This window comes from Ambystoma mexicanum, chromosome 7p, assembly GCF_040938575.1.
Source record: "Ambystoma mexicanum isolate Mex_15411 chromosome 7p, UKY_AmexF1_1, whole genome shotgun sequence".
NCBI classification, from domain to species: Eukaryota; Metazoa; Chordata; class Amphibia; order Caudata; family Ambystomatidae; genus Ambystoma; species Ambystoma mexicanum.
Window position 1 is genome coordinate 899606927 of NC_090939.1, and position 23148 is coordinate 899630074.

Consider the following 23148-nt stretch of genomic DNA (forward strand, 5'->3'; position numbering starts at 1 on the left):
TGGGGAGGATGGTTCGGTGCATTTGCAAAACAGCCTTGCACTTGCAAAAGTATGGCTCTGCGTACAGAAACCTTGTAGCTCGCTGAAACACAATGGCAGAAGTAACTGCCACCATGAAGGCTCAGCTAAGGCCATGGGTTGGAATGGCTTGTAAGCCACTAAGAAGTAGTAGTCATTTGTAGATCGCCTTCATCACATTAATATGGCCTTAGTGCGCTTGTGTTGGGAACGCCCTTGGGCGACCAAAGTCCAAGGTGTGGGAAATTGTGTGAAGGCTAGAATGCGTGTTTGCATTTGGCCAAGATAAGGAGCTACGAGGGCTGGCTGGGCTCCAAAAAGCTACCCGTGAAGTCAGGCACATGGATGGGTGCTGAGTGGAGAGGGGGGGGCAAGATAGCAAGAAACACTCGTTAAGTGACCAGCAAGACCGAATTATTTCATGGGTTGTCACTGCATTCTGAAGGAAAAGAGGTGTTGTGGGCTGTGTTTAAGCCTGGGGGGGGGGGAGCGTTGTGTCCTGCAAGACTGAATTTCTGTCAGTTGTTGCTGCATTTTAGTGCGTGCGGGTAGTCATGCCTGTGGCCCAAGTTCACTGAAGGTGCGTACATGCGTACCTTGAGGCTTGGATGGAGCCTTGACTTTGAGGTAGTTGGGTGCTAATGTCATCTGTAAAAGGCTCCATTTTCTCTAGGTCGAATTGAACATGCTGGCTTGATACATCTTTTAAGCGTAATAGACGGGCTATAATCCTGGACCTTACGATTCCAATTCTAAATAACTTCTGAGAGCATTTATCTGCAATCTCCATATCTTTTGACAGTAGACAGGTTAACAGCATGGATCCTCTGGGTGTGTGCGGTCAAGGCGGGGTGAAATAGACGGGTGAACCCAGTACTTATTTCCAAAACATTCCGATCTCAGGAAGACCTGGCCGGGGATGAAGCCTTAAAAACTAATGAATGGCCAGTGAGGTAAACTGCAATAGCTGAAAGTTAAATCCTGCATAAATTAAACTTAATACCGGAGCCTGCCATTGAGACATTAAAGAAAGCACTCGATGTAAAGAGGCCTTTTAAAATGTAAGCACCTTTGCCCACACAATAACAGAAAAGTGCTCAGCAGTTGAGGAATGTTTCCTGGCTGCTTCGATAATGTTCAAATTCTCCTGAGAGAGTCCAATAGCTGAATATTCTTTCCTCAGGAACCAGGAACACTAAGCCGAGAGATTTAGTGGGCGAGTGTAGAATCAGACCTCCTCTTAGAAAAAAGGTCCCTCTTCTGGGGAAGAAAGAAAAGGAGGTCAGCTCACAAAGATCCCAAAACCAATGCCTGTGGCCAAAAAGGGGCCATAGACACCGTATGGCAGCCTAGCCTGCACCTTAGCTTGTTCACCCATTTTGAAAGAGGTGGGGGTGGGAAGGATGGGGACATGCTTATAGGGAATGACCATCCCAAGGAAAGCATAGGCCAGCAAGTTCACCCGTAGGATGCATAAAGGGCTATTTTGCTCTCCTGCTTTGAAAAAAGGACCAGGAGCAGAGAAGCTCATAGGGAGAAGATCCCATTCACTCCAGTGGGCTAAAGTTTCATTTGTGTTGTGCTTGGCTCCTTCTGCAGAGCTCATCCGCTGGAATGTGTACTCGCCCAATAGCTACTGGAAAGTAATTTACTGTACATCAGTCCAGTGCCCTCTACTTTACAGTATGGGTTACACTAAAGGAAAGCATACAGAGAGACTTGTATTTTGTTTTGGTTCTCGGGGTCCAGGAACTTTCTATAGTGGTCTCTGGTGAAAGCTGACCCCCTTTGTCTTTGGTCACTTGTCTCCACATAATCGACTTACCAGTCTGAAGTAACTACGGTCACAACGTCACTCCTCCAGCCTCTGCCAAAAGCTAGCCACTTGCTTTAGGGGTAGAAGATCTAGGTTCACAGGCTCACCAATTTGCTTGCCCTCTTGTGGCACTCCGCTTCCTCAAGGTACTACTTCCTTCCTTCATATCTGTCCTTTCACTCTCCCTCATTCCACACACCCTGTGTCAGATTTTCCCTAAACTCCCTCATTATGGGCTTGCCACTTCCCCACCCTTTTATAGCTAGGATCATGCTGAAATTGCAACAGGGAGTGTTTTATCGGAAAATCAGGGCCCTGTTGGCAGTGAAAACCCAGGCTTAGATGGTGGCCTTTGGACCCTCCCCTTACTAGCCTGCTGTGCGCCCACACCGAGACTTCAAATGCAGGATCTGCCATCTTGCAATCAGGCATGATTTTTTTTCTGTGGGTTACTTAGCCTCCTTTGTCTCAGGCGGCTAAGAATTCTTGGTAAGATTGCGACTTGAACTCTCTTCTCTCCCGCCAGCATCTGGTATTGGAATTGCAGACTGTGGTTTGTGTTCATCATCTTCCAAGTGTGGGTTGCTTACTTTTATTTGGTCTGGGTGGATGTAGGTGGCCAGGTTAGGAGGTTGCAAATAGGTGGGGCTTGGGGGTCCTTCATATGCCAACTCCAGGGCCAACTCCAGGGCCCACAATGTTAAGGGCTGGCGTTCCCTGGCCTGCTGTGCCTTGCACCCAATTCCTCTCTCACCTGGAACATTGTCACAATATCTATATCCAACAAAACTTGAATCCTCTCCTGGAGAAGGAAAACGTCTCTAGAAGTCTCCCACCTATGTAGGAGTGTTTGGGACAAAGCCATGTGTGATTTATTTAGATTGAAACTAATGTTGGTTTTAGGCCTTTCGATTCAAGTCAATTGTAGAGAGGCAGTGACAAGCTGTAGAGGGGGGGGGGGCCCAGATAAACCAGACAAACAAAGTAAGAGTAGACATGCATCTACTGAAGCCTTGGGGTGAGGGGAGGAGGAAGGAACTACTGCATTCATCACCTTCATTAAAACATTGACGGCTGAGATCAGACCAAAAAGGGAGCACCATGAACTGGTAGTCTTGGGCATCAAAACATAAAATCTTACGTTGACCCCAGGAAAGAATGTGCATGTACCAGTCGTTAGGGTCCCCCACACGCATCCACACTCCCTAAGGGAGTAATCATCTTACATTTCTCCAAAGGAGGTACGTGCTGAAGTTCAAGAGATCCAAAGCAGTCCTTCACCCACAAGCCTTTCTTCAGAATCACAAACAAGCTAGAGTAAACCCCTTCCACTATATGCTCTATGGCCTTCATCTGAGCAGAATTTTAATATTTCCTCAAACAGATTCAATTAAAGTTTTTTGTGGGACAGCAGAGGGGGAAGGCCAACTTGTATCCTTCCCCAAACCACTGAAATAGTTAAATGGTCAGATTAAATTTACTAACACGCGGGGAGAAGGGAAATCCTGCCTCCAAGTCCAACAGGTGGCCCAGTAGCATGTCAGTTTTTCTATGTCAGATAATAGGGCGTTAAAGACCAATTCAGTCGATCTTGGTCTACTCCTGGAGGTAGGATCTAGGAAATCTGGGAAGCCTCAGAAACCATGGGCGGCCTGGCTGCTTCCCGACCACTTAACTAATTAGGCAAAGGTATTTGAGGTAGGGTGTGTTGCAGCCAACAAGGAATTCACAAAGTATGATATGTGTGCACCACCCAACTGCTCATCAAAAATCAAGACTGAGCAATAATCTTATAAATATTAGAGATTTGTATTTGGGGTTAGCCAAAAAAGTCTGAATTGCACCTTTACAAGCCACAAATGCAAACAAAAAGACAGTGGGTACCCCTACCATTGTTTGCCTGCACCCTAGTAGTGAACACTAGAATTGTACTGCATGGTGATAATCAACAAGAAGTATATATTTAAACAAGAATACGCTTCATATTCTGTACTTCTGAGAAAGAATATGTGGCCAATGCATTTCTGACCATATGTCCATCGTCAGGGACAACTATGTATTCAATTGAAGCAAAATCTAGACACACAAAACCTTGTCTTCCAAAGAAATGACTGCTCTTCCAGACAAAATTCACTTGCTGGAAAATAACATAGAAGGCACACTGCCCGCTTGTCACCAATGAGTAGTAATGGTAATAAACAAGGAATTGGCATTATTAATTTCAGTGTACAGCGATTTAAAACAAATCCAAAATAATGAACTCATAACGAATCCAAAACAACAAAAAATAATGGATTTGTGGGCAAACATATATATGGGGTGGATGATAAGGGGTTAAAATGGGTGGGGAGGGGGCTTGGGTGGGCTTTCAAACATGGGTGAATGGAGGGCTTGGGGGGACCCCCCCTAACATTTAAAGAAAAAAAAAACATCTATATTTTTTGTTGTTATAGGTTCGTTATTAATTCATTCTGTTATTTGATTCGTTTATATCATCACATGGAAACTTAATTTCGTTTTTACTTGTGAAAGTCCATTCATGGTTGGATAGAATAACTTAAAGACTTTGAAGCAGAGGTCCTGACCTGTTCTTGGGACTCAGCTTTGTTCCTCTCAAGTAGGTATTTCTCCAGACACCCAGGCACAGGCACGTCCCTCACTGCCTTATCTATGTGACCAAAATGCATACTCGAAAGTATCATGCACTAGTTCTAGCTTCTGTTAGCCCTGCAAGAATGATTCCTTCCTGTCTGAATGAAGGTCATCAGGGAAACGTACATCGTGCTTGCATAATCTCCGATGGAGGGCATTGTTGAAGACAGACCTGAAGATGAAGCAGACATGGGAGGTTGACTGTGCGTGAGAGCAGTCAAAACCACTGATAAGTGATGACTGGGGTTTGAGGACATACAGGTTATTTTTTCTGCCACCAGTCAGAACTTGGCATCCAGTTTTTTTGCTGAACACAGAGGTCTTCTGAGGATGACTACACATTTTCTGGACACCTGTGAGAAAATCAGGCTGGGTTAGGATCCCAGTCTTGTCACTTCTAGTGGAGCACATAGTCACCATAATTCTGGATTCTATTGGCAGTGGAAGGGAAGCGTCAAATTCTAAGAAGTCCATAATTCCACAGAATCGATATGGGACAGAAAGTCTTCAAATTTCCTCCTTCCACTATGGCAACGCCTGGGCCTGCATTGACAGGCTTATCAGGATTCCAGTTAAAAAAGACCAGCGCCTGCCTCCAAAGCAATTAATGGAGACGTGGGTCAATGAGAGGCTGAGGTGACAGAGGAGTTCCCAAAGGAGACAGTCAAGATGGCCCATGGGGTGGCAGATAGCAGTAGGAGGCAGTGTGCAATGGGGAGGCAGTGTAGGGGTAGGCATTACCTACTTAACATCTTAAGAAATCTCTAACTCAGCAGGGGTAATCACGACACAAAATGTCAACAATGATAGCTTGAGAAAAGTCTTGTGGACTGATGGTGTGCCCAGGGTGAGACACTCTGTTGTGGCGGTCCACTCAAAGTCGAGGCCGCTGCCCCTCCTCACCTTTTACAAACAGATCTACTAATGTAAAAAGCATTGAGCGATGGACCAAAGTTAAAGAAGGATGTGACGAGGTCAGTACGCTGGCCTTGTCAAGGGGGATGGGAACCACTCTCAGCTAGGTTTGGGAGGCTACCAAGGAGAAATCTAGAGCCAGTCCCTCCCCTGAGGAAAACGGTGCTAGTTAAGAGGGTCCCAGTTCCAATCCTGTCCACTTTTGCCAACATGCTGTTATGCAGTACCTCCATCTCACACCATGCCTCATGAACCAGATGCTCAGACTCTGATATTTTAGAGTCAACAGATGTGCTCTGAGACAACACAAACAGCACCCAAGAGAGAACGCCACATGTTGTCCACATCTCATCATCGCAAGCCTGGACCAGAATAAATGAAACCAACCCTCCAGAATCCAGCGCTGCTGGCTTTTCATTGTTTGAAAAAGAGACCCAGTGGGGAGAGGGGAACTGGCATATCTGCAAAGAGAGAAGCCGCGCAACACTCTCTAGCACCACCAGCAATCCACCACAGCCAGCATTTTGCACTCTAGATGACCAGTGACGCAAAAGGGATCTGACCTCCAAACAGACTGCACTTTCCATAGGGAAACCCTGAACGAAGACCAGTCACACGCACTTGGGCACTGTACACCTCAGGCCAACATCACTATTCCAACGAGGGCCTGCACAAAGAAAAAGGGAAGGGCTTACTTCGCTATTTAACTGTTTTGGCGATTGCGTCACCTCCTGGGTGGGAAAACAGGGCCGGATTGGCCAGGGCAAGTAAACCAAACCAATGACAGGAGGGGGAGGGGGCAAAAAAGAGACAAACTAGAAGCAGAAAGTGTGATGCTCCGGCGACGTCAGTGGAGGAGGAGGTGGCTGACCAAGAGACCAGCAGGAGGAAGGAAGGATAAGATGAGGGTGGAGGCCATTTTTGAAGCAGTTGAGGTGGTGGTTAATGAGTGCAAGTGGTACTGCATTATGAGTGTACATGAGAGGGTAACAAGTGTGTCTAGGTGAGAAAGTGTAGGGAGTGTATGTGAAGTGTTTGTGTGAATGAAAGAAGGGTGTTTGAGTAGAGAGGGGGTTAGAGTGATGGGAGCAGATGTCTGGGAGGGGGAGAAGTGGTCATGTGCAGAGGGGGAGGAAGGAGTCACGTGGAGGAGAGCAGGAGGGAGTCACATGAGGAGAGCAGGAGGGGAGGAAGGAGTCACATGGAGGAGAGCAGGAGGGGAGGAAGGAGTCACGTGGAGGAGAGCAGGAGGGGAGGAAGGAGTCACGTGGAGGAGAGCAGGAGGGGAGGAAGGAGTCACGTGGAGGAGAGCAGGAGGGGAGGAAGGAGTCACGTGGAGGAGAGCAGGAGGGGAGGAAGGAGTCACGTGGAGGAGAGCAGGAGGGGAGGAAGGAGTCACGTGAAGGAGAGCAGGAGGGGAGGAAGGAGTCACGTGGAGGAAGGGGTCACGTGGAGGAAGGGGTACAGGTAGGCCCCTGGTGGAGAAAGTGTAGGAAGTGCATATGAAGTGGTTGTGTGAATTAAAGAAGGGTGTTTGAGTAGAGAGGTGGTTAGAGTGATGGTAGTCGTGTGAAGGAGGGAACAGTTGTCTGGGGAGGGGGGAGTAGGAGGCGAGGGGGCAGGAGTCACGCGGAGGCAAGGGGGCAGGAGTCACCCAGAGGCAAGGGGGCAGGAGTCACCCAGAGGCAAGGGGGCAGGAGTCACCCAGAGGCAAGGGGGCAGGAGTCACCCAGAGGCAAGGGGGCAGGAGTCACCCAGAGGCAAGGGGGCAGGAGTCACCCAGAGGCAAGGGGGCAGGAGGGGAAGGTAGGCCCCTGGAGGAGGGACAGGTAGGCCCCTGGAGGATGGGGGAAGCAGTATCAGGGAGGAAGTGCTAACATCAGAGGGTGGAGGCAAGGCTTAGGGGTGAGAAATCAGAGGGATAGAGAACACGCACTAAGTAGAAAGAGTGAAGGAGGGTGGTGAGAGGGAAATTTTACAAGAATTCAATGTTGTCAGCAGTTTAGTCCAGAAACCAAGAAGCCAAGAGCCAGAGGAAAAGAAAAGACTAAGATAAGTGCCAGAGTAAATATATTGCTAGAAGTGAACTTGTCAAATTCACAAGGAAAGTTTGAAAGTGCATTCATGTAGGAACAGCTACGGATTCAATCTAGTTGAAGACGTTTAAGCTCTTATAGCCGTGTGTAAATACAGCATCTGAAGTTGAAAAAAGTTTATCAGCAGCAAAGCTGTGTGTTTGAATGCGCAGGTTCAGCAGCTGCAAAGGGAGGCGAGTTATTTAAGGCCTTGCGCGCGTTCAACTGTGAAAGCAATGCAGTCAAACCTTATCCTTTTTCAGATATTACGTTAGTGTGAATAGAAAGTTTTCAATGCGAGCGCTCACGAATCTCCAGTGATGCTAAAGGAAAGGACCTATTGGCGTGCCACTGCATCCATAGGAAAGCAGACCGCAATCGTGTGAGAGTTCTGGGTTCTTGTTAAATGAAACTGCGCAGTAAGATATACGTGAGCCAACACACAAAAAGCTGCTGTGGTGTCAGAGACAGAAAGGAACTCTGTCTATTTCACAAAACGCTGCGGCTCCTATCAACATGAAAGTTTTCGCATTGTAAAAGCAGAATTAATTTGCTTACTCTTGACGTCGGAGGGAGAAAATAACTCAGTCAGTTTCACGGAGCGCAGCGCTTCAGTTATTAAAAGTAGTTAGTTTAAGTTACAAGAAGAACCAGCAGTTTCTTCATGTTTGGAAGTTCTAAGGTAAAAGACTGCTCTTTTGAAAAAAGAAGAAGCATATAGTTTAAGTGAGAAAGAATTTTTTGATACAAGAATAAAGCAACCAGAAATGCAGAGTGAATAATTAATACAGAAATAAATGTTAATGAGCTGAAATGGTCCAAAGTAAAGGTCATTCAGGGACTTGAGCTACAGCAGCATCAGAGCAGAAGTGTTTTCAAAGCTTCTGGTTTCTATTTGACAGTAGTATCCAGGCTTCGGGCGGAGGCATTCAGGTAAAGTTGGGAGTGAGGAGAGAAAATTAAGTATTATTGTGATGCTAACCTAGATGCTTTGTTGCAGGTTATCCAGAAAAGACAGAGGGGTTCAGGAGTTTGAGAAGACTGAAGGAAGTCTGATCGTTTGTTATTCTATCCACTTCTCCTTTCGCCGGGCCTGATCGGTTCAGTAGTTTTTTTTTTTCAAATCAGACTGCTGGAAGAATCAGACTAGGGAGTCTGGAGGACTTTCATCTGCTCCTGAAGCACTTCAGCGTTGGTCCTTAGAATGGGATTGTGACAAAATAAATTCTGCTCCACAGAAGTACAAATGTAAGTAGTGGCTAAACCTCCTACTCAGCAGTTCTACAAAACAAGAGTGATCCAAATTAGAAAGGTGGAACAGGCACAGTTAAGAGATCCATCTCTTTCACCTTTTGTGGTAATGTGGGCCGATGGCTTAAGAGTAGTGGGAATGTGAAATAGTAGCAATCCAACACAGCAAAGTACAACAGACCAAAATGAACTCATATCCAAGGAAGGTTCTACAATAACAAATGTATACTTTAATTAAACACACTTGAGTAATTCGGCCATCCGCATGGAAGGCGTGTGCCCGCCTCAGCTTTTTGACAGGCTTCATTAAATGGAATGATGTTAAACCAACCACGACAAAAGCATAGACCCATGTACTCCGGGCTGGACAATGCCTGCAGGCATCGTCCGCCACATCATATTTAGTTGGAATGTGACAACCGAGGGGTGGACAATGTCATCCCCTGGAAGTGGGAGGACCAACCTTCCCCTGCCATGGTCAGCCTGATTAAATGACAAAGGCTTGATGAATCTGCCCAGCTCTTTTGTTATGCCCTGCAGCTCATAGCAGCGATGATCATACTAACGGGGTATTTCAAACAGGCCCACACAATGCTTGGGCTGCAGAGGATAACAAAGGAGGCAGGAAACCATACAACCTTTCATATTCAACTGTTCAACCTGAAGCCAGATCCCACCTCTCAGTATTGATGGCAGTGAACCGACATGTCTGGGTCTGTTGTTTACAGTAAACCACCCTGCTAGGGTGACCCCATTCATAAGGTATGAGAATGTGGTTTACAGGAGCCAGAGTATAATCTCGTTGCAGCTTCAAGAGAGACTTGCCGCTTTAACAGGGACCAAACAGGGAGGACCATTAACCAGAGAGACTCTTTGAACACAACAGACAGGAAGATGCGTGGGACTTATTAGCACAAGGGAGTGAGCCCATAGCCCTTTCTGGTGAGAGACGTTTAGACTAAGTTCCTGGGCACGCCTTGTTTCTGTTTCCATCCCTTTTCCTTTCATCTTGCCAAACACTCTGGTTATGTCCTCAGGCATACAGGAGATTGCTGGTAGAGACCCCAAGATTGATTCACTAAAGGTAGGCATAGCCTACACTAATCACTGTGGCCCACTTGGCTTTAAAAGATGGCTGAGCCCCTCTTTTGGCAGAACATCTGAAGACTTATTTCTTACTTCTAGTGAATAACTCAACCTTGGAACCTGGCTGAAGGTACAGTCTGCCTTACATCTTCGGCCAGTGAAGGAAGGCCAGGATACCCAAAAAGGGAAGCAAGATCCCTCCCGGAAAAACATCTCCCAGAGAACAGAGGGAGATACAGAACTCAGAGGACCCTACAGGTGCTCCAGAACCGGTACCCAGCCAGCACACAGCATGCCCCATTAGGCTCTGCAGCAAGCTTCCTGGATAGGAAGTGGCAAAAGGTCTCTTAACCTACAACCCAGGACAGGACAGCTGCCTGCAACACACTCCACAGCTGTGTGCCACCCGCCTTGAAGGACAACAAGCCCATTGAAGAAGCTGGAAGAAGTGCCTCGACAAGCATCTACCAACATCCACCTTAAAGGACATTTTTCAAGCCAGTCGAGTTCCCCCGATCTGCAACCGATGGCAACGCTGCCCGTTGTCAAGCTGCCGTCGCTTGAAGACTTCTGAGACGTCTCGACCAGTGCTTGAGAACTGCCCATCAGCACAGACAACGATTCTTGACCCCGAGTCTCTGTGTAGGACAGTTTGTAGTCCTTTGTCCAGCTTCGCTTGCCGAACCGTCTTGCTGCCCGATACCCGCAGCTGACTTACGTCTCGAACTCTCACAGAAGAAAAGGCGCAAAGCGCCCTAAAGCCAACTCAACCCTGTCGAGCACCAAGAACGCCTACAGCACAAGTTACATCTTGGTTCTGTCCCCTTGTTCCTTCCCAGAAGGCCCCTAGAGACATATTAAGACCCATTGCTCCCTTTGTGCTGAAGCCAAGAAACCTTAAACTGTTGTGGTTATTAACCATACCGACTACCCTCCTGTCAGTATCCAGAGAGCATAATTTTTCCTTCTTTGAAACTGTCTGTTCTCTGCATTCCTTTACAGAGTGGGTTGTATTTCGGAGTGTTGTTTGTTGTGATTAATAAAGTAGATATTTTTAATACAACCTTGGCTGGACACTTATCATTGGGTAATAACTGTATTTTCGCTCTGTTGCAACTAACCAAAGATTCATGAACTTTCGGAGATAAGCCTGCCATTTCATCCAATACACCAAAATTGGAGAAGGAGGTTTATAATTTGCTTGTTATTCCAATCTGTTTGGATCCCTTCTGGTGTATTAGAGGTGTGGGGCTGATTGATGGTTTAGAAACAGATATTCACCCCTGGACCACTGTTACCCCGGAAGTTGATTAGTCACACACACCATATGCAAAAATAACTAAACAGAACAACGCTAAACAAAACCCACCCCTATGGAAAGACACAGGCAATCCAAGAAATACACAGATGTACTCTGGGGAATGAAACTGGACTAAAAGACAACCAATAACCACAATGCTTGTAAAAGGATATGTTCTTTTTCAAGAAAAGGGATTAAGGGTAACTTAACCAGTCTCTACGGCCCAAAGATGGACTAAGGGAGCAGTTAGCAATCAATAATACCTTCTTCTTGTTCTTGGGGCTTCAGCAGTATCGAACCAGGCTTCTTGGCACTGTGCAAGCAGTTCAAATCTGGTTCAGATGCAGAAAGTAGAGGTGATCCAGACAGGGAGTAGGCGTTGAGTCGAGTTCGAAGGGAGGCATGCAGCGGTTCAAATTCTTCTGCATTTGCGAGGTTCTAATATGAGCCGAGACATTGATGCACTCAGATGTCATCGTGTGGCAGCAAACTAGTTTGAGCATACAGCAACACCGGTCCAAAGAGTTTGAAGACATGCCAAAGGCAGCATCACAGGTTCTGTAGACTTGAATGCATTGGAATGCTGTCAAAATGCAGGGAACCAGAAGCTTGGCTTCTCCAACTGCTGCAAGTTCCAATCTAGATCTCAGGGACAAGATAGGCCCTTGTTCTCGTTCTCCCAAACCCAGGGGAAGGTGAGAAACACTTGTCGGTACCTTGACCTCCAGTGAGGTCCTGGGTACCGGTGTAGCTGGCAAAGAGGCAGATTTTGCACCAGAGGCAGGTCAGCCCCAATGTGCTGTGGGGATGGTTAGGGAGCAAAGCTGTCCTCTGCCATGGTTTGCCTGCCTTCACCTCACAAGTGGAGGACTTTGGAAAGGACTGCTCTCCCAGCAGGGTCCAATGAATTCTTCTTGAAAATTTTAAATCCAGCAATGAATCGAAGGAGTCGGAGACATCCTCTTTTATAGGCAAACGTCCACAGGTGAAATGACAAAAGCATGCCTGTTCTTGTGGTAAGTGGGCTTTGCCTGCTTGCATCACACTTAAAGTGCTTTATGCTAAAGGAAGTGGAGGGGATCGGATGGAAAGAGTTATCAAGAGAAACACGATGGAGAAAGACTCCTCAGATTACATTGAGCTCCCTCTAGCTGCGCTACCCCTCCCCTTCTCATTCATACCATAAAAGGACCTTTGGGATGCATCACCCTGGTGTGAGGCTAGACCTTTTGGAAAGGATGTGGGATTTGATGCTCGTTTCCCAAGACAAACCCCGTTGAGGGGCTGTCTCCCTGTAGATGGGCGTTACCTGACCTCACAAATGATCAAAGGAAACGCAGGGCAAGGCTGTCCGGCCAGACCCCACATAGTCCTTCCACAGATGGCCTGGGCTCACAATACTGACATATCTGATGTGTTTTTTTAAGGTTAGGTGTCTTACTATCCTCAATACCTTAAATTCAGGTATGGCTAGCAATGATTAATAACTATGTGGTTTTGGAACAGAGGTGTAGTTTCCAAATGCCGGCTCTACCACTGAGGGAAGGCTCAGCAGATCAGGGGACTGATGAAGCAAGGCGCTGGTATATGTTATGCTTTTGGCATGGAGTTTATGAAAGGGGGATCTGATTAGTAGGCCACCCTTTCTGAGATGGAATTACCCATATTATTTTTATTTATTAATTAAAAAAAATTTAAAAAGCCAGGGCTTCTACACCGTTGCCTGTTGGCAACTCCTCGCAGGGGCATAGTGCATCCATGAGTTCAACTAGAAGGGGTCCATGCAGGAAAAAAGTAAAGCATGACAAAAGGCTGCTCCTCCCTGCAGGTGTTGGGGGAGGGGTTGACGATCCAGACTCCTTCGATGAGAACGAGTCAAAGAAAAACCTGAAGAACACCAAGCCAATAATTTAGGGCTCAGGAGGTATCAAGTAGGTAGCTGAGCATTCTGAAAACTATGTTCACGACTCTTTCCCCTTACCTGAATTTGCCTTATGGTGAAACTTGCAGTGCATGCCCTACACCAGTAGAAGTTGTATTATAGGTTCTATGTAATATTTCCACGTTATAAAAGGTGGCACATCAAAAATGCCAATTTATTTTTGACCGTGTTGTATTCAGCCTTCAAAAGTGGAAAAAGCACACTATTGGGGGTGTGGAGGGGGGGTTCGCCCCCACCCTTCAACCTCCCTCAGAAAGCTGCACCCCTGGCATGCCCCACCCCAGACACACTGGCCCATTCACACAAACACACGTTTACCTACTCCCCTCCCAACCACATGCCACAAACATTCTGCCTCCCCCCCACAGACACACGCAGACACATTCTCACACACCAAAAACACGTACCCTTGGGCACCAGCATCTCTCCTCTTTTGGCCCGGCTGCACCCATCAGCCCCTGCGTGCACACCTGTGTGTCGGAGGGGCTGACAGTTCGATTTGGAAATCCAGCTCAGAGCCGCCTCAGAGCGGTTTTTCTAAATCGATTTTTTATCTTTTGTTTTTTTTAAACGAAAAAGGCACTCCATACAGCATTATTGTGTCTGCTGAACCCTGCAGTGAAGGTGCATCATTGGCAAACTCCCGAAATGGTGGCATGAGTGTGCTAGGGCCCGATTCAGCCATTGCGTGCGGGTGCAAAGGGCCTTATCAAGAACTTTGAGGAGTCAGGTGTACACTGACCCCCGAGACAGGTATGAATTGGTGCCCTTCACTGCTTAAGGCAGATGGAGGAGTACCCTAAGACATGTACTGGTTAAGGGCACCAACTCACCTAAGTGCAGGCAATGGAATTAGGCCCACTGCACATCTCGCAGTGAGCCCTAGTTGAAAGAACCTTACAATATCTTACAATACAGGGAGGGGTTTAAGGATCCTGTTAGGCAAGATTGTATGAAGCACCCTGTGGGAGACTGCACCAGCCTTGTCCTCTTGGCAATAGTTAAGCCAACCTTTGGTATAAGTCTGTACTACACAAGTTGGTAGAGTGTACTGAGCAGCCAGGCTTATCCCAAGAGGGGTCAATGTGAGCTGTAGGGTTGCAACATCGAGTTTCACAGTGACAAGTATCCAAATAACACTCAAGGCTTCTTGATTAAACTATTATTTATTAATTTAACAGTCAGTATGAATAAGGCTTCTTTAGAAGGGAGCAAATATGTAACACTTCATATACTTCAAAATACACACTCTCAGTTTCAATAAATCAGTAGATACCCTTTTGGGATGGCACACAGACACTGCCTAAACCCTGAGGGGACTTTAATAACTAGGACACTGTGGACATTAATATATCACTGGTACATTTAGAGCAATTCTGAGTTTGTTATCAAAAGTAAAAGGTTTAGGGAAGGAAACAATGGTAACAAGATTCTCAAACCGGTAAGCACTTTTGAACAGCCCCACCACCCTCCTCCTCAATGCAATGTAGATTAACCTTTTCCCAGCTATACAAGTCAACGATGTATGACTTTATGGGGGGACAGATCAAACACAAAAGTCAGAGGTGAGAAGTGTTGTCCAGCCAATGACACTTCAGCAAAGGCTAGGGGAGCTGAAGCACTTCTTGAAGGTAAGTAAAAAGTTGTGCACAATGTTATAGAGAGTTTTGTAGAAAATGAAATCACTGTTAGGCCACAAGCTGGGAGGCTTGTGATGGGCAAACTACAAGCATCTCTACAAAATGCAACAACTGCAGGTCTCAATTGAGAACAAGCAGGTTACCCAACACGAGGCAAGTACCTCTTAGTTTACAGTACCTCAGGTCTGAACAAATTGATTCCAGCTGGCAAATTGTTCCTGTTGTAAAATGGCAGATCCTGTTGTTCCAGGGCCTCAGTCGTGGGGACAAGAGGGAGGATGTCTGGGGACTCCTGCACTACGATTCGAAGGTTGGCGGCAGCAAAGGGAAAGGTTCAGATCAGCATCACTTCGGCTTCTCGCGAATAGCACCACCGCGGTTCTTGGACACCTTGTGGACTTTCTTTGCTTCTGGGGTCCAGCACTCTGTTGAGGTGGGTCAGTCCTGCTTCGAGGGAGTCTGCAGGATCTTCCTGGAGCTCGAGTCCGGCTTAAAGACTATGCACTCGATTCAAGTGTTCCTCTCCCGGTCACTTGGTTCCTGCACCAGCAATGGAAGTACAGCCAGCAACGAGAGGATTTCCAGATGAGTTTGTCTTTGGGTCGTTTGGTCCCACCAACCCAAGGGCAGAAGTCGTCTTTTGCAGGGCTTCGAGTCGTGGGTGAATTTGGAGCTTCTGCACTGCAGCAGAGCTTCACCGGGCAAACCAACGATCCAGGAGTTGCAGCAATCGTCTCTTCGAAGTTCTTCTTCTGATTCCTTCATCCAGTGGTCGACTCTGCCTTCTGTCTAAAAGACCTCGCCTTTTATGCATGTTTCACCCATTCATTCGCAGCCTAGCTGTCACTCACATAGCAGGGTTGCAACATCGAGTTTCAAAACTATCCTCAAAGGACAGCCAGCCAAATCACCTTTGAGTGCATTCATGTAACCAAGGAGATTAAGCACAGGGAGTTTCGGGCACCTCCCTCGTTCCTGCCAGACAAGCTGGAGCCAGAGGCAGGCTTCACCTGTGAACCCTGCCAAAGACAAAAACAAACAAATGGACCAAACCTGGTTTGGCGTGCAGAGTAAATCTCAAGAAGGATCTTTCCAACAAGAAATGGCGAGAAAAAAAAGACCAGGGCATTTTGACAAAATGGGCACCCATTAATGTGCTATACTGCAGCTCCGGACACAGCTTGCGGTAAAAACACACAATGGTAGGAAAAAGTAAACCACTGCCACCAGCCATTAATTGTAGAAAGGGTAACATAAAAATGTTACATGAGAAAGTAGACAAAGACAAAGGGGATACCAAGTAACCCCTCCAGCACTCTATGTAAGATAGCGAGTGCTGGGTCTACAAAGTTACAAAAAGGTATGTAAAGTCAATTTCACTTTACTGCTCTTGGAAACAGTAGTTTAACCAAAAGAAGGTATTTAAACCTTGGGGAAATCTGAACGACTTGCCTGTGCCACTGCACTGAAGGTGCTGTGTGTCAGAATGTTAAAGGATGATGCCTATGGAGACTCCAAAACCACAAGAAACGGTGTTCAAATCAAATAAAAATACATGAGTGTGGGAAAAAGGTCTTGCTCTCTCCAGGATAAATATTAAAAGTCTTCAAGTCCAGCAAAAGAGGTGGGGTCTCTAAGGTAGAAGGGAATTAGCACATTTCTGAGAATTCTCCCTAACAGATCCACTCACAACCAAGCAGCATGCGATGAAGGGGTCCCTGGGAGGGGTGCCCAAGAGAGAAGAAAAAGAGAGCTAAACTTAACTTCCATGAAGAAATGATGTTCCAAAGAGTCTGAAGAAAGCTTGTGAAAGAAAACTTACCAGCACTTGAGCCACCCCTGAAGGGAGTGACCGGAAATTGCATCAGGACCACCATGAACCAGGCTTGCAGCCTGACACCATCGACAGAGGTTGTGTGTGTTTGCAGCAGAGAAAACTCCATCACATGATGCACACCTCTGGAACCCCCTCAAGTGGCATAAGAGCTGGGAGCTCCCTTAAAATAAAGAAGGATTTAAGTGCCAAACTTTGCAGGTGCCGTGTGGAGGAAAGGACTGACTATTGGGGTAGGGAAAAGAGCAGGGATGTTCCTTCATGTGCAATGTGACTGCAAATATGCACCACTTCATTTTGCAAATGCTGCTGTCCTAGATGCTCTGGACTCATCCTCTTACTGACGACTACATCCTATAAGCATGTAGTAGTAGTAAAAAGGTGATTCGCGAATACTGCAGCAGTTTTAACAGGGGAGGAAAACGAAATGCCATGCTCCATGAACTAGGGTGCACCAAAAACCACACACACTGACAACAAAGATATTAGGATATCTGCTGGTGCAAACAGCATCAAAAACATATGTAATGAGCATTATAAAGTGGTTACTGAACAGTGATTAGACAAAGGAGACCAAGATTAAAGTAGCAAGCTTGGGTTCATGAAGAACCAGGTTTTGGAGCTCATCTCCTTCAGGGGCAATGGCTATAAACTTAGCTTGCTTTTAATTTTTCATGAAATCTGTGGCGCAAGCCACCAGTGGCAGCTTTTGTTGGTACGTGAGCGAGGACAAGAATAAGTACTGCATGCAGCAAGACTACGAGTGGGTTTCTTTTCTCTCAGCATGAGGAAAAGGATTTTTCATCAGTGGGAAATGCAATGCATGGAACAAACCATTAACATCTCTAGAGGCATGCATCAGAGAATCAGGGCAGCTTCACTCTGCCACCCTCTAGACGCCAAGGGGCAGTCTGGCTATTCCATGCATGATCAGCTGCTCTCTACCTGGGGGACAGGTATTCAACACTACTGGGGAGAGGGATCATTCCAACCAAGCCCATCATGGGAATTGGCAGAGCTGGTCCTACGGAACAACTGGAAAGACAGGAGGAAAGCCTGTGGAGGATCACAACCTGCTGCACCAGCCATGGTACAAGGCACTGCCAGCTCCTCCTCTGGGACAGTCAGTATCATTTCCTAGAGGAAGTCCTGGAAGCAGAATGAAGGAGCCCCATTATCTTGCCATCGCCACACACTCCAAGTGAGACCCTCAGGTGTGAACATCCAGCGAGCGGAGACCTTCAAAGGCTGGGAAGCTGACTAATGGAGCAGCAGCAGGGAAGTAGGCCTATGGTGGAGCTACACCCATCCTGTAGGGAAATAAATGTTGTATAGTAGTACAGAGTTATACTGGGCTCTATTGTCATCTGAAGAGGTTACCCTTCTCGGAAAGCCACATGGCTGGCGCAACAGCCTCTCCACTCCCACAAGTAGGAATGAGGGTGAAAGCTGATAATCAAACCACCCATTTTACAGAACATGCATCAGTGTCCAATTTCTTTCAGGACCGTCTTTCTTCACTAACGATGCACTCGCTTTCTGGACCTTGTGACCTCTCTCCATAACACAAATAACGCATGCATGTACTTATAAGCGGCACGTACATTTGGGTAACTATATACTGAAAATGAGGTTCTTTAGACATGCTATTTTTTACTTATAGTAAAGAAGGAAACTAAACTATCCCATTTCTGGGGCCGAATGACTCTTCCTAGATGCAGTGGTCTGCCGACTTTCTAAATAGTGGGGAAAAGTTCCAAAAAGGTTTGAGAACTTAATTAGGAAAGTCTCTTATAGCCCTTAAACTGAGCCTGCCTGTTGATTTCAGTTAAAATATTGCAGGGATGTACATTACAGAAAGGTGTACGACAACCCCTAGATTAAACGATTGTTGAACTTCCCACTCAGGTCTCTATTACATCCCCAACATAATGGAATAATTAAAACCATGCTTATTTAAAGTCTGGTGTCACTTGTAAATAACAGACACTCATTCTTCAATGTGTGAAACGGTTTCATTATTATCATCATTATTCCACAGGACAGATTATTCTCTGTTAAACAGCATTGTTAAATTAGTGTTGCAACTACTGGAATACATGGAATCCTCTTCCACCCCTAGCACCTTGTCACGCCAGCACTTGCGCAATCTGAATGACACCAGGCCTAGTAAGACTGTCTGTTTTGTCCTACCTCTGTCTACCCTTTCTTGTCTTGTTGCGCTTAGAAACACTTGTCTACAGGCGCGTTATAAATGACTTATCATATCAATATCATATCATTCATATCCCACATCTTTAAGAAAGGAGGCACAGCCCAGATCTGATCTGCAAGAGGCAACTAATCAAGGTCTTCCCAGCCAGGGTTCACACTTACTGAAGACAAACTGTAGCTCTTCTACATTCAATTTAGTACACAAAGTACATGCTATTAGGCTTTCCACACCCCTTCACATACTATCGTAATTATACAGGTTATTTATTTTTCAAATCTACATAGATTAGAAAAATGCAAGCACAAGATGGTTTTAGATCAAAATACTGGTTGAGGATTTGGTCAAAAAGCAATCAATAGAAAAGGCATTTCCAAAATCCCATTGCTTCAATACATCCAAAAATACCTAATGGGGATAAATGCACAAGCACTTTTGTTGTCACCCTCTTTTGATGGACTAAACACGGCATATCAAGTCGAAGGCACTTTTAATCTCTCATATAAAAGTTGCATGCAATTTTAATTGTTGATTTGTTGTTTATTCTATGCCAGACATCCTACAAGATTATCTTACTTGGAGCCATAGGGTCAATGATAGATGTCTTTTCAATAGAGCATGGTTTAGCTGTTTAGCTTTAAAAATCAATCACTGCAAAATGGTAAGGTCAATCTGGGGATACTAGTAGTCCCTTATTTAATGCACCCTTTAGAAGATCGGTTACATTTTGTAATGTGTTGTCCTGTCTACTTGCATGTTAGAAAGAGAACCCTGTTTTGTATTTTAATACAGATTCATTTTCTACAATGCCACCCAGCCTCATGTTATTTTCATACAGCCTAATCAACTTGCATTGCATGGGCTTTTTTCCATTATCTTAAACAGGTAACCAAGATCATAATGTTTTAGAACGGCACTGTAAAAAATCAATCTACTTTCATGTTAAAGTGTTGAATGAATTTGATGATGTGTACATGTTTTATGTAACGTTTTATTCTGTAATAAACAAAATTGATGAGGATGATTAATATTTACCATCGGTGCTTATTCCAGATTGTAGACATGGTCATAAAACAACATATCTGCTTTGTTTATTATTTGTTGTGTACCGGGGTACTGATGTGGGTTTTCTTATCTGCTTGTGTACACTTGTAGGGGAAAGGGTTTTACTTAAATGGTGTGTCAGCATGTGTGTGTGTTTGTCCATATTGGTGGGTGCACAATAGAGTACAAGGGATTATCAGCGATTATCATGTGAACCCCTGACGTAAGCGGTAGATGAGTGCCAAGAGGGTTAGCATGAGGGGAAGCATGCATGGGGTTTTGGAAGCGACATATGAAAGTACTACCTGTCAAATCAAGCAACTAACTGAAGACAGGATTAAAATACCAGTTATACTGTGAAAGTATCTTCCTAGCTTTTTCTTTACATTTCTTGATTAGTGTTATCATAACCAAACATTTCATTTAATATAGGTCTGAGTGAACATCAGTTATTGCAACACCTAATTTAAATAATCAATGATTTTGAATCCATCAGGCTATTGTAAAAGGCAGGGCACAGACCATAACAATTCATTATCTGCCATACTAATAGTTTGCGTCGCCACATAGAGGGCAGCAATTCATCATCTTCTCTACTTCGGGCCTCATTTAAAGTCGATTGAAAAGCCACCAGATTTTCACCTGCCGAAATGATTTATATAATGCGACTGGTTCATTTCATGACAACAAAAAAGGCAGCATGCGAGTAGCTCAAATAACAAACTCACGTAAACAATTGTGAATAGATGTATGATGTATGTGCAAACTGTTGGTGTCAAGCAGCATCCTTCGGACATCTGGCTGCATTCTACAACTTCCTGATTCTATCAAGCAATGGATTTGTTTTATTACTCCTTAAATGGGTGTAAGGAACACCTGCAACTCCTGTTCTCCAGCATTGGTAACTTTCATGGATTCACATGCTTTCGAATATTCCCTGTTGACAGGCTGGAAAACCGGATGGCGGGGAATATCCAAGAACATGTAAATCCATGAAGATCCAATTCTGGAGAATGTCTGTAGACAAGTGTAGTGCGTGTAGATCACCCTTATTCCTTTAATTTGTATGTATCATAGATGCATAAATAAAGTTGCCATTGAGTGTGCAAGGTCAGGGAATGGCGTTTACTAGATGCTTATTCTGGATTGTGCAAATGGGCAATGAAAGGTTTTGAAATAGAAAACAAAAAAGGAAGAATCTGGCTTTGGGTCAATATGATTGCTAAAAGAACATGGAACAAACAAAATGAAGAAGGAGGCCTCAATATCGAGTAGTGCTATATAATCTTTACCATTGGTTGGTTAGAAAGATTTGGTCCTAAAATACACAGAAACGAGGTGGTGGTGACCACAAAGTTACACAAGTTGTGAGGTTTGCAACACCACTAGTGGTTTTCTTTGAACGTGAACAATGATAATTCCCCACCCCCCAAAAGAAAGAGATTATTAATATTGGTATAAAAAAAGAGAAAGATAGATATTGCTTAGTAGATAATATCAAAGAATTGCAGATTTATTTTATTATAATATTGAATGCAATTTCACCCAGCATTTAGGTGGGTGTTTGAGCAGGTTTGAATTTTGAATTTCTGGGGCACATTTGGAGATCAAAAGTTAGCCCTGAGGCCCGAATTTCAATTGGAGTTAGGTCTAAAGAACAAGCAATCTTCAGAAAACTTTAAAAACATACTCATTTTATACATGAATTATTTGGGCAATGCAAGTCACTGTTCCCAATGCCATCATAACTTGGGCACAAGAAGCGGTGTAATGGATATGGTTTTATTTGAATATGTCATAAGTATTATAAAACATTTGGATTGAGGGCACAGAAAAGTAATGTATTTTTGTTTAGCTGAAGCCTGCAATATAGTATCTGAAGTTTGTAACGACATGTACACCAGTAAAAAACATTGCAAACATTTCAAATGTAATCACAGATCTGTAATTTACCTGCAAACCACAGCTGGCTGCTTCCACAATTGCCATGCAGAAGGCTTCAGTGAGTGATGTATTCAGGAAAATATGCCCCTGGACCAAGACATTTGGAACATCTTTATGTTCCAAAGCTCCCAAAAGTCGAACTCTGGAGAAAAAGAAAAAACAAAAAAATAAACTAGGAAGGCTTGTTGAAAGATTTAAAGTATGCAAAAAGATGAATAGGATGTACTGGATTAAAAGCGGAAAGTGCTTGCGCTTTGCCATCAATTTATTATCCTAAAAAATGGTTACAGAAATAGCATATCCACAATACCACTGTCAAAAAAGAAAATTAATCTGAACTAAACAGGAGTGTGGTTGGAGGCTGTGCTCTCTCAACTCCCACCTCCAAATTCAACCATAAAGAAAAGGACAATGATTCTGAGAGTGACTCGTGAATGTGCTGGCAATATACAAAATGGTAATATTCAAGTTAAAGTGTATTTTGGGATTGCACTGTAAAGACGTTCAAGCGTGTCCTTTTAATGTCTACAGGTCCTTCATTCCACCAGATTCTACGTTCCAGTAAACTACAGAGACGGTTAAAGATCTGTACACAACCACCTCTTGTTCAGGCACGCAGGGTGAGCATTTGTAATGGGAAGGAGTCCATACACTAGGACCAGCCGTTTTATAATGTTAAGAATGAGTTAGCATACATAGCTCTTCACATCCTACCTCAAGGTGTATTGGTTAGTCATATATTGCAAAATGTAAATAAGACTCTAGATCATATGCAATTGAAATGGCATTAACGGAGCGCTGTACATTTCATATAGGAAAAAAAACAAGTCTAAAGATTCAGGAATGACAACAAATACTATTAACAGAAAAGCATGGGCCAAAAACAAAGGTGAAACATACAAGAACCCATCAAAACCTGAAATATATTTTAAAATAAATATCTACCGTTTTTTTTCTCATATTTCTCATGTCAAGCTTTTCTTTGTAAACAATTAGTATTGGGTATTTTAGGATGAAATTATATCCCTAGATACCTTGCTTTTGAACTTTTTTAGATAATGGACTTTTACTTTAAGCAACTACGCCCTTTCATGCCCTGATGTCATAAAATTAATTGAATGACAAAAAAGGTTTAAATTGCTATCTGAACAGAGGAAGGTTTGGAAATGGAGAGTGGTTGTCACGTATTCGCAGTCAATCAATTGAATTGGCTCCAGAGCCTTAAAAGGAAGGAAGGGCCGAGTTGGTCATAGTAGCTTCTCTTTGAAGCAGAGGGTCTACCCAGAAGGTTTTTTGTATATAAAGTCTGACATGGAAGGTCGCTGGTTTATCGCTACATATTCAAGCCATGTTCCTTGTGCTCGTAAAAAAAACCCTCCTGAATTGAGACCAAGGAGGGAACTGCCAGGAACAGACAGC

At 44.6% G+C, this 23148-nt stretch overlaps 1 protein-coding gene across 1 annotated transcript in view; it reads right to left on the bottom strand.

The window, feature by feature from the left end:
• Positions 1 to 23148, bottom strand: part of PIGA (phosphatidylinositol glycan anchor biosynthesis class A) — a 161396-nt gene that overhangs the window by 54804 nt on the left and 83444 nt on the right. The window contains exon 4 of the mRNA XM_069637172.1: positions 21739 to 21871. Coding sequence (XP_069493273.1) covers positions 21739 to 21871 — 133 coding nt within the window. The remainder of the gene's footprint in view (positions 1 to 21738; positions 21872 to 23148) is intronic.